We start from the raw sequence: 13,189 nt of genomic DNA, 5'->3' as shown, positions 1-13,189 counted from the left end.
TCAGTGCAAGGTGGCAGACTTCCTGCAGCTTTACTGCTGGAGCTGTCAGCAGGCAGGTGCTGTATATACAGACTATGGCAGAGGGTCGGGAGCCCCTTCATGCTGACACTCTCCTCATTCATGTCACACGCACTTTACTGGACAGAATAGCCATGCACCAATATGATAGATCCCATGGAATAGCAGGGAGTCTCCCATCCTCAGTGGTGCAGTGGAGACCAGGTATCTGTGTCTGATCTTCATCTACCCTGCCTTCCCTTTGTTACACCGCATTTCTGCAGCCATCATGAACTATCCCTCTTGTATGAGTGCTAGGTGTAGTGCTAGTGAGTGCGGGCACATCACATTAGCAAAAGCCATGGGATTAGGCAGCATGCCTTATTTCTTAAGGAGAGGATGGAGGAGAAAGCTAATGGACATCATATTGTACTGTGCTGCTGAGGATCAAATGGCAGCTTGTTGTTCTCTGCTTCCTGGCTGGCTTTTACTGGATGGGCTCACAAAGGCTTTGGTAGCTGCTTTTATGTGTATGCACAAGTATACTTCTCCTAGACATCAAGAGCCTATAAATAGAGAAGGCTGCTGCATTTTCCTCTGTTAAATCAATAGAGGCAGTCTCCTGCAAATTCAGCTGAGGTGTCTTATTAATTATGGAGCGACTCATCTGATCTCTTAGCACAGGCAGTTCTCTGCTACACCTTTGCAGTCCTAACAGTGATGACCTTTTGTCCAACAAAAGCTGTTTCTTCATATTCAGACTCAGTCCTTCCTTCCTCTCTTCTTCCTTCCTTCCTCTTCCTTCCTCTCCTTCTTTCCTTCCTCTCCTCTTCCTTCCTTCCTCTCCTCTTCTTTCCTTCCTCTCCTCTTCCTCCCTTCCTCTCTTCTTCTTTCCTTCCTCTCCTCTTCCTTCCTCTCCTCTTCTTTCCCTCCTCTCCTCTTCCTTCCTCTCCTCTTTTCCCTCCTCTCCTCTTCCTCCCTTCCTCTCTTCTTTCCTTCCTCTCCTCTTCCTTCCTTCCTCTCCTCTTCTTTCCCTCCTCTCCTCTTCCTTCCTCTCCTCTTCTTTCCCTCCTCTTCTCTTCCTTCCTTCCACTCCTCTTCCTTCCTCTCCTCTTCCTTACTCTCCTTCTTTCCTTCCTCTCCTCTTCCTTCCTCTCCTCTTCTTTCCCTCCTCTCCTCTTCCTTCCTTCCACTCCTCTTCCTTCCTCTCCTCTTCCTTCCTCTCCTTCTTTCCTTCCTCTCCTCTTCCTCCCTTCCTCTCTTCTTCTTTCCTTCCTCTCCTCTTCCTCCCTGTTCCCTTCTGTCTCTCCCATTTCTGTTCTACCCCCAGTTCCTTGAATTTGTCTCCATTTGTCTTCTGATCCTCTCCCTCTCTCTCTGTCACACAGCTCTAATTTCTCTTCCGTGTATTTTTCCTCTATTATCTACTTTTCCCCAACTTCACAGTTCACACTCATTGTCACATTCTCTCTATTAGGCCAAGTTCACACGTTCAGAATGTGATCAGTATTTTACATCAGTATCTGAAGGCCAAAACCAGGAGTGGATCAATCGGAGAAAAAGTATAGCAGAAACCCGTCACCACTTCTGGATTTATCACCCACTCCTGGTTTTGGCTTACAGATACTGATGGAAAATACTGACTAAATCCTGAATGTGTGCATGTGGCCTTAGGCTTTATTCACTCATCAGTATTTTATCAGTATTTGTATGTGGAAACCAGGAGTGTCTCCAAAACACAGAAGACATGTTAATCTTTCCATTATAGTTTTTCTCTGTAAAGTCCCTTCCTGCTTTAGGCATTCAACTACTGATGCAAATTATTGACCAAATCCTATTCACACATTAGTATTTTTTGATCAGTATTTCATCAGTATTTCTATGTCTCCAAAACCCAGAACAGGTGTCAATCATTTATTTCTCATTCTTATCCGTAAATTCCCTACCTAGATTTGGCATACAAACACTGATGTGAGCAAGCCATTAGATAAATTCCATTTTATGCCATTATCTAACACTTCTCATTCCAGCAGTCTAATAATCCAATGTGTCTCAGCAAATATACTCTCAGAATAAAACCACACTCGTTTTGAAACGATAATTTTATTTAATATCTTGTCCTATGCTTCTGTAGCAAATATTTTTTTTGCTGATTTGAGTTTATAATAAACTTTCTGATAAATTACACTTATTTCTTTTTTTATTTAAATCGAGGCTCTCTCTTAAATTTTTCTGTCAAAAATCTCTTCTTTTTTTTTTTTGTTTATAGTAACTATTTTGTACGGTTATACATTTACTCCCCCAAATTTGTGGTTTTACACTGTCAGATACTTAAGTAATATGTGTAACACCTAAACCAAGGAAAAGAAGGAAAGAAAGGCAGTGAACTGGGAAATCTATCTTGGCAACAGCAGGTAAAGCTTCCCATCCTCAGCAGTCCAGGGATCACACATTCATCCAGACATTGGGGCTCTTCTGCTTCTTCTTTCCTTGGTTACATAGTTGCATTGCAATGAGGAAAACAATGTTTTGTGGAGAGGGGACATGGTGAACATGAATGATTGCCCATGTGAACATCTACAGCACATCTCCCCAATGTGACAGGTCCCTTGGCTTGTTCTGCATGTGATGGTCTATTTAATAAGGGTGAGCCCACTTCCACCTCTGTTCCTCTTGTTATTATTATTATTGTATTCATTACTATTATTGGTTGGCCCAGGGCCTTTCCTGAGTTTCTTTGCAAAGGATAAAAGGGCTCACTGTTTCTGTTCTGAAGATGTAAAGCTGAGGTCCGGATTTGGCTGTTGTTGCTCACTGTTTCTTAACATTTGGCAAACGAAAACACAAATTTAAAGAATAGAACTTTTTTTGTTATTTTTCCACAATCCTAGATGGGGAAACGTCACAGAGAACACGAGGTCCCCGGAGAACGGATAGGTATTTCCTCTAGAATCCAGTAGGCGGCGCAAGTGAGGACGGATTCCTGATGCTTTGGGTCTAAACTAGAAGATCCAGTGAAGTAGAGCAGACAGGGAGAGCAGGAGTAAAGGCAGGGTGGCAGGATGGGGGGCTCGGGGGTCTGCCGAGCCGTTAGATCCGCCGCACATTTGGAACAAGCTGCCTTCGATGTTGAGTTTTTTGGAATCCTTTTTCAGTTTCTCCCACATGTCTGCCGCCCCTTCGTGACAATCTGCGAGCACCGTGACAGCACACACGTGGAATTCGTTCCAGTATCTAAAAAAAAAAAAAAGATTGAAATAAAACAGGATAGAGGGACAACATCAGTCCAGGTGGATCAGCTGCTTATACATTATACGGTGACATCATTCACACCGGTGGGGTATGGCTGCAGTAACGCACCTCATGGGAGTCGGGCGGAAAACGCGTCTTGTAGCGAGCTGGGGTCTATAATATCTGTGCCATCAGAATGGCGGCTAACGACGGCGAGGTGAAGGGAGGGCAAAGCTTATCAGTATTATGGCTGGCTGTGGTTTTATCACTAGACATCATTGTCATTTACATATGCTAATTACACTAATTGTGATCATTAATAACATGTTCACCTATTATATATAGTTTTCAGTATGTACATATATATTATACATATGTATATATATATAATCTTTATTTATATAGCGCCAACATATTCTGCAGCGCTTTACAGTTTAACATCTATATACATATCTATATGTATACGTGTGTGTCTGTATATATATATATGTGCCCTAGCATGAGCTATTACCACCATTACCACACATGGGGTTACTGCGAGCAATTGAGATTTATCAGCTCACCACGTTGTAAAACCAATATATCTCAAGAAGTCATTGCTGTCCACGCGTCTATTCCCAGGGGGTGAGAGATGGAGAACAGGCTGTGACCCCTCCGCCTGCAGCCGTGTAATCCCCCCGTGACCCTCCCTCTGACACGCTTCCATCCACGTGTGGGCTCGTTTCCTAGCTGGGTGCTGTGGAGGCTTTGCATGCCGCGTCAGTTATGAGCTCCTCACACAGCTGTAAACTCTAATGCTGCTACATTAGTCATAAATTATGAAATATTGTGATGCCTGGAAACTGTCTCTGTACAGTATGTCAGCTGTGACTGGATTCCCATAGGAAGACTACATCTCTCAGCATACATCATCGATTGCCAGGCCCAAGACAAACACATACACTACATGTAACATCTATCTATTCCCCTATCTATCTATCTATCTATCTATCTATCTATCTATCTATCTATCTATCTATTATCTATCTATCTATTATTTATATTCTATCTATCTATCTATCCCATATTTATTTATCTCTATCTATTATCTATGTATTATTTATATTCTATCTATCTATTATCTATCTGTCTATCTACCTATTCTATCTATTTTTAATAAACATATACACTGTATATATAAAGGAGGAGAAATTGTTTCTGGTTTTCGTCAGGATATCTGTATATTGTGTTTATTCTTAATGGAGATTATACTTTGATCAAATATAGTATTTCAAGAGGGGGAGAAATGTCTTTGTTTCCTGGCTTTATGATACATGATTCAATCATTTCATACATTATCTATATCAGTAATATAATTGTATCATGATCTGTTGAAAACATATATTTTGTTGTTCTTATTCTTATTAGACTATGACATTAAAATTATGCATAATCATTACAGCTAGAGAGAAAAAAAGGCAATTCTATAATATACACAACATTTAGGGATGGGAATGTAGCCAATTTACTCAATCTAGAAAAAAATAAGTTGCAAATTCCATGTGTATGTGGGTCATACTTAGTTTGTGTATGATGAGTATAGGTCACTTCGTTTGGTTTGGTTCTTATAATTAATGTAAAGTGTGTGTATAAATGTATGCATGTATTTGTGTCTGTGTATAAACTTAAGTGTATGTGTGTGTTATATAAATGTGTGTGTACAAATCTGTGTGTTTAGTTGTAGATATGTTATATAAATATGTGTGTATAAATATGTGTGTATAATTATATATATACTGTACATATATATGTGTGTATAAATGTATATGTATAAATATGTTATATAAATGTGTGTAGAAATATCTGTGTGTTATACACCCATGTGTGTTTAATTCTGGGTGTGTTATATAATATATATGTATGTGTGTGTATAAATATGTGTGTTATATAAATGTGTGTATAAATATGGTTGTATAATTATATATATATGTGTATAAATATGTTATATAAATGTGTGAATATCTGTGTGTGTGTTATACACCGATGTGTATTTAATTGTAGGTGTGTTATATAATATATGTATAAATATGTGTGTATAAATGTGTTTATATAAATCTGTGTGTGTATAAATGTGTATAATCTTAAGTGTATGTGTGTATGAATGCCTGTGTGTGTTATATAAGTATGTGTGCATAAATGTGGGTAGATAGATAGATAGATAGATAGATAGATAGATAGATAGATAGATAGATAGATAGATAGATAGATGAGTGTGTTAATATTCCCAGCCCATGCATGTGCTCAGCAAGTCTTGCAGTGACATGGCAGAATGTGGGGGTGGCGCCTTTAGTAGATCATAATCGTCAATGGTGGATCCAGTCATTCATCGTTTTGTAAGAAGAAAAAAAAACATCTTGGAAAACTTACGAGCAGATAGTGTCGAGGTTTTTCTGTTCGTCCATGCTTTGCGAATAGGTTTCCATTTTATCTCCCATGGTGAGCATACAGCTGGAGAAGCCCTTAAAGACCGCATCGCACTTGCCTGCTGCCCGCACCGCCTGCACCAGGTACGCTGGGGACAGAGATCAGCACCAGTCAGCGGACAGCTCCCACCTATTGTCTCCTGCCACAGGCATTGTCTCTACAGAGCCATGTACACATAGATCTGCATGCCACTCTGGTCCTTCTGTTTGTATGATCACAAGATATCAGACTGAGCAATGACAAGAATGCCTGAAATGTATTTCTATCTATCTATAAATAATGAAAAATTGCAATGGTACAAAAGTCAGGTTGGTTTAATATAATGGATTATATATATATAAACATTTATACACAAGTATGAAAAGAACAACAACCATGGAGTATATTAACAAAAACGAAACACTGAGTAGGAATATTATTTGTGTGTGTGTATATATATATATATATATATATATATATATATATATATATTATTACTGCTCTAATATTTTATACTTTCTGACAAATACTCTCCATGGCTGTCATTCTTTTTATTTCTAGGATCACTTAGGTTTCCTATCCAATAACACCCAAGCATTTATTTGCCTTGTGAGACCCAGACATGAGCTGCTCCTGTAATATCTGTTTCTCCTCTTGATTATACAATTATTACAATATAATACAATAGTTTCCGACTCTCTTTAAATTAAATAAAAAACTGAAATATAGTTAGATTCAAGACACGAATAAAAACATTCTTAACATTCTTTTGAACACTAAGTAGATGTTAAATCTGGGGGCAATTTAATCTATTTTTTTTTTTCAGAATTTTTTTTTAGAGATGAAACCTGTAATATTCCCCACTTTGAGGGGGTTTCCATTAGTTGATATTTCACATAGACATTCCCTTGGACTGCAGATGGCACAGTAGTAGATGCTGCAGTGATCAGACAGGGTGGGGGAGGGGGGCTTCAGCAGATCCTAGCCCAGGTATTCCAGTCATCACCCATTGTACAGTAGGTCAGACACTAGCTGCATCCTGCCACATAGCTGCACAAAGAAAGTCTGCTAAATGTAAGATTGTGGAGATGCAGGGTGTCTCCTGTGCTCATCACAGGAGCACAATAACAACATTCCATTCCATTTTCCCCATTTCCTCTTACAAATGCATTCAGGCAGCTTGTCATTAAAAATGCATGCACACATTACCACGTCCCTTTCATCGTCTGCTGTAGCAGACTCCGGCTTAGAGAAGAAAGCAGCCTGCATAGCTGTACAAGCCATAGCCATCCCTCCCCAGCTGGGGATTCAGGGGGTCCTGCTTTGCCCCTATAGACCCCATATTATATAGAGTACAAGCCATAGTCATCCCTCCCCAGCTGGGGATTCAGGGGGTCCTGCTTTGCCCCTATAACCTCCATATTATATAGAGTACAAGCCATAGTCCTTCCTCCCCAGCTGGGGATTCAGGGGGTCCTAGTTTGCCCCTATAGCCCCCATATTATATAGAGTACAAGCCATAGCCATCCCTCCCCAGCTGGGGATTCAGGGGGTCCTGCTTTGCCCCTATATCCTCCATATTATATAGAGTACAAGCCATAGTCCCTCCTCCCCAGCTGGGGATTCAGGGAGTCCTGCTTTGCCCCTATAGACCCCATATTATATAGAGTACAAGCCATAGTCATCCCTCCCCAGCTGGGGATTCAGGGGGTCCTGCTTTGCCCCTATAACCTCCATATTATATAGAGTACAAGCCATAGTCCTTCCTCCCCAGCTGGGGATTCATGGGGTCCTGGTTTGCCCCTCTAGCCCCCATATTATATAGAGTACAAGCCATAGCCATCCCTCCCCAGCTGGGGATTCAGGGGGTCCTGCTTTGCCCCTATAGACCCCATATTATATAGAGTACAAGCCATAGTCCTTCCTCCCCAGCTGGGGATTCAGGGGGCCCTGGTTTGCCCCTATAGCCTCCATATTATATAGAGTACAAGCCATAGTCCTTCCTCCCCAGTTGGGGATTTAGGGGATCCTGCTTTGCCCCTATAACCTCCATATTATATAGCGTACAAGCCATAGTCATCCCTCCCCAGCTGGGGATTCAGGGGGTCCTGCTTTGCCCCTATAACCTCCATATTATATAGAGTACAAGCCATAATCCTTCCTCCCCAATTGGGGATTTAGGGGATCCTGGTTTGCCCCTATAGCCTCCATATTATATAGAGTACAAGCCATAGTCCTTCCTCTCCAGTTGGGGATTTAGGGGATCCTGGTTTGCCCCTATAACCTCTATATTATATAGAGTACAAGCCATAGACCTTCCTCCCCAGCTGGGGATTCAGGGGGGTCCTGCTTTGCCCCTATAACCTCCATATTATATAGAGTACAAGCCATATTCCTTCCTCCCCAGCTGGGGATTCAGGAGGTCCTGCTTTGCCCCTATAACCTCCATATTATATAGAGTTTCTAGGTGGCAGTTCATCCTATGGATCCTATGCAGTTGATTAATGCAGGGCAATTGGACATATGTCTAGAGAAAGTGGGTCATTTATCAATATTTACTGCTTATAACTCTGGCCACAAATGCCACCGATTTGATCGGTCAAAGCTAAAGATGTGAATTGTGAAGGCGATCAAGAATAAGTACAAGATTGGATGCATTTCATACAGCAGCTGAATGGTCATATATGTGTCTAATGAAGGGATTACCTAATGCTAAAAATCAAGGTGACACCTTCTCCTGTGTGTGGAATAGATTAGGAATTCTACAACCCCTCCTCTCCTCTCTTCCTCTGCTTATACTCTTAGTAGATGGAAGTATATCACAATAATGGGGCACACTACATTTATGGATCCAGCAGATTAACACTCCATGAATATGGGTGCAACCCAGACTATCAATGTAGATAAATACCAACTGCTCCTCATACATCATGATGCTGTATAATCCACCAGGTTCCATGATTGATAATTGCGCATGCGTCGCTTTCTAGCATAATACTATATCTGATACTATATAGCATTATATATCTTTAGTTCATGGAAATCACAACTTGCTGCAAACAGATTCTGCTTGGCTCAGAATATTTGTCAGTCAATGGGGCAAATAGGGCAAGAGGTAATACAGTGTCAGATCCTGAGTAGAAGGGATTTAGCTGCTGCACCCACACACACTATGCAGCTAAAAGAGCCATACTGGCACCAGAGAGCTCTGCCAACCAAGGAGCTGCAGAGCAATGAATGAACCTGGAGGCAATATCGGGTATACCATCTACATAGCACATACGTGTTACATTGTGAAATGAAGGAGAGATGCAAAAGCATCGATTGTCTATGGAGACATAGAGGCTGCACTGGCCTCTAACACAGAGCATATATATATATATATATATATATATATATATATACATACATATATATATATATCTATAGTGCTCAAAAAAATAAAGGGAAGACTAAAATACCACATCCTACGTTATAGTGTTCCCTTTATTTTTGGAGCAATGTGTATATATAGATAAATAGATGTAGATATACAAAATATACTTCTGAAAATATTCACTGTGGTCCTGAATGTTATAAGAACATGTAAGAGAAATAGCTCAGGAACAAAAACACGTATGAATGGCACAGAACACAAAGAAACAGTTCTAAATCATTGTAACATCCATATCTCTAAAGTGCTGCCATCGCCTCCATCTCTCAATAGACTGCAGCTATAAATGAACAAATTGGATCGACTTTGAAATGATTTATTTAATTCATTTATTATAAAATTGCCACAAACTATTCTTTCCATTTTTATCACATTGTAATCATTTATTTCGTTCTTGTAGCCTGCACAAGCCATGCGAAACAGCTTGGGAAGGACGAGGAGCCTGATCCCTGGCAGTAAGCAGCTGCTAATAATGCTGTTCTCAGGTTGCAGCCAGTCTCCCTTTCTGCAATTAACAAGCAGTGTGAGAAGTGTTGCTGTCTGCTGATGGCTGCATGTACAGCCAGCCACTAATGTCATTACCGCCGGAAAGTCACCAGGGTGCAGGGATCGGACGGATCAGGAGGAGTCCAGCTCCTCTGCTTCTCCCTGCTCATTGTCCCGGGCTTCATTAGTCGGGATTAGTCTATACAGACTGGAGTTTTAATTGTCCTCATCTGGATACATTTCTCCCTACTAGAGGTGCTAATTGAGAATTTTCTTTTCATCATCTCATCACCCAGGTTTCCTTTTCCCCGAGTGTATTGTTGTGCTAGGTGGGGTAAGAGCTTCTGTCACTGGGTCCCATTTGTCACAGGGTTGCTGAGGAGAGGTGCCAAGTACAGCACTTGTCGCAGTGAGCCGACTGATGGCAATGCTGGCCAATGGCTCCTGTGCCATAGTGGCTCTCTATGGGGAAGGCACTGCTCTGTCCCCAGTGATCCCCAGATATATCTACTAGAATAGTAAGATCTGTCACTGCACAGGAGACACTCACCCTCCTTACCAAAATGTGCAGTCATATTGTACAAAAGACTCAACACTGTCAGACTTGTGTCACTGCAGAAAAAAGGCGACAAATTGGGAAGCACACAATAGATGAATTTTCGATCCAAACTATATATATATATATATATATATATATACATACAGTATATATTTATATATTGTATGAATAAAAATATGTATGTATATTTATATATATTTATATACATAAATATAATGGTTATTAGATGCATGAAAATAGCTTGGTAGCTATATAAGAAAAATAGGTTTATAGCTATAATTATGTAGAATAAAAATATAATGAGTACATGCCTAGATGCTGTAAGATATGTGATAGGTAGAGATTTTATTTTATTTTTAATTTAACGTGAGAAATAAAACAGAAAGATTTCTAGATAGAATAGAAATCACAGAGCATTCTCAATTTTCAGATAGAGAAAATTGTCGCATCTAAATATACAAACTGTCAAAATTAGATTCATATAAATATTATAGATTCATGTGAATCCAATGAAACATTCTCCTAGTTCAAGAATAGAACAAACTGCCTGAATTTAGTTGGATCTCATTCATTCTGCATTTCGCATCCTCCATTTCTGCCCTTTCCATTCTCCCCAGTTCCCATCATGTAGCACAGCACATACATCCACACATACATCCACACATACATATATATACATACACACATACATACACACATACATATATATACATACACACATACATACACACATACATATATATACATACACATACATACACACATACATATATATACATACACACACACATACATACACACATACATATATATACATACACACATACATACACACATACATATATATACATACACACATACATATATATACATACACACATACATACACACATACATACACACATACATACACACATACATATATATACATACACACACATACATATATATACATACACACATACATACACACATACATATATATACATACACACATACATATATATACATACACACATACATACACACATACATACACACATACATATATATACATACACACATACATACATACACACATACATATATATACATACACACATACATACACACATACATATATACATACACACATACATATATATACATACACACATACATATATATACATACACACATACATACACACATACATACACACATACATATATATACATACACACATACATACACACATACATACATACACACATACATATATATACATACACACATACATACACACATACATATATACATACACACATACATACATACATACACAGATACATACATACACACATACATACACACATACATTCATACACACATACATACACACATACATATATATACATACACACATACATACATACACAGATACATACATACACACATACATACATACACACATACATACACACATACATACATACACACATACATACACACATACATATATATACATACACACATACATACATACACAGATACATACATACACACATACATACACACATACATTCATACACACATACATACACACATACATATAACACCTTTTGCATTATAAAAAATAGAGAAAATACCAATTCCTGTAAATCCGTAGACGATCGCTGATATTTGATCGTCAGCCGCAGTGATCGTTTACTCCCACCTCGCAGCAGATGACAATCAGAGGTGAATTCTACCGATATTCTTTCTGCTCCGAGTCTTCTCGGATTTGATGGGGCATTGGGGGAGCCAGCACTCACCTATGTGCACAGCCAGCACCAGTAGAATAGATCTGCCGTTCAGATGAACTCCCATCCTACATTGAATAAAACCATTGGAGACTGTAGATTAATGGGGGGTTTGGGCGACCCTGGGTGGGGAGTGATGGGGACCAGGCATTGCACACAAGTTCCAGCAGCAGCAGCACTCGGCAGAGCCGGAGAGAGAAGGGAAGGGAAGAGAGGAAGGGAAGAGCTTGGGGTGGGGCGCACCATTTGGAGAGGGGGGTGGCGCTCAGCCCCTGCCCACCCCCTGCCTGGAGCTGACGGGAGGAGGCTGGCCGTGCACCAGTTGCCTTTATATAGAGAGGACCCCATTTCTAGTGATCAGAGGCCGGGACTCGCCCCCCACGGCCACACTCATGGCAGCCCCCACTATACGAGTGGCGTGTGCCAGTCTCCATCCTAGAGTGACACCTGCACACAGTGCTCCAGCCACACCAGGTGCAGGGAGACCCCGGGGACACGAGTGGGGAGGGCCACCACAGGGGATCGCTGCCAGTGACAGTGGGGAGGAGCCGATCCCGGACTCTGCTCAGCTCACCTATTCCTGCCGTGTAGTAATGCGGGGTCTCCTCAGCCCCCGACACAGCTCACTGACGGCTTATGGTCTAGACAATCATTCACAGTCTATTCATCTGTTATCTCTCTATATTATATATGTCTGTGATCTGTTCTCAGCCATCCATTTATCATCGATCTATCTACTATCTATCTATCTATCTATCTATCTATTTATTCAGCGTTTATCTACACATTCATGATTGTTCTATAATCCATCGGTAAATCTATTTATCCCCTCTTCCATCTATCAATGATCTGTCTCTAATTTGTTAATTTAATTAGCATTTTTCCTGCCCATCAACCTTTATGATGCTATTTATTCATATCCCATTTTAGTTTGCTTCTCTCTTTAGGCATATATCTGTGTAACCCAGCACAGTATATTCTTCATCTGTTACCAATTTATCTATATAACCAATTATTTTACGGTATCCTTGTTTGTATAAATTATGTAGTTATTAAATCAATCAACCAACCAACATACATTCACATCTATCTATCTATCTATCTATCTATCTATCTATCTATCTATCTATCTATCTATCTATCTTTTCTTTCTTTCTTTCTTTCTTTCTTTCTTTCTTTCTTTCTTTCTTTCTTTCCTTTCCTTTCCTTCTTCTCATATTCCTCCCTTTTCTCCTTCCTTCCTTAATTCCTTCCCTTTCC

At 39.9% G+C, this 13,189-nt stretch overlaps 1 protein-coding gene across 1 annotated transcript; it reads right to left on the bottom strand.

The window, feature by feature from the left end:
- Positions 1-2,084: 2,084 nt before the first annotated feature.
- NRN1 (neuritin 1) lies at positions 2,085-12,178 on the bottom strand. Its single transcript, XM_073567335.1, has 3 exons — positions 11,942-12,178; positions 5,635-5,779; positions 2,085-3,231 (listed from the first exon to the last, which is right to left on the bottom strand). The coding sequence occupies exons 1-3, from the start codon at positions 11,994-11,996 to the stop codon at positions 3,000-3,002; spliced, it is 432 nt and encodes a 143-aa protein (XP_073423436.1). The 5' UTR covers positions 11,997-12,178; the 3' UTR covers positions 2,085-2,999.
- Positions 12,179-13,189: the final 1,011 nt, after the last annotated feature.

The sequence above is a fragment of the Dendrobates tinctorius genome, unplaced genomic scaffold (assembly GCF_039654945.1).
Source record: "Dendrobates tinctorius isolate UK_male_01 unplaced genomic scaffold, ASM3965494v1 ptg000004l, whole genome shotgun sequence".
Taxonomy (NCBI): domain Eukaryota; kingdom Metazoa; phylum Chordata; class Amphibia; order Anura; family Dendrobatidae; genus Dendrobates; species Dendrobates tinctorius.
Note: the sequence above shows the minus strand (reverse complement) of the source record. Positions and strands in the feature narration are given on the sequence as shown.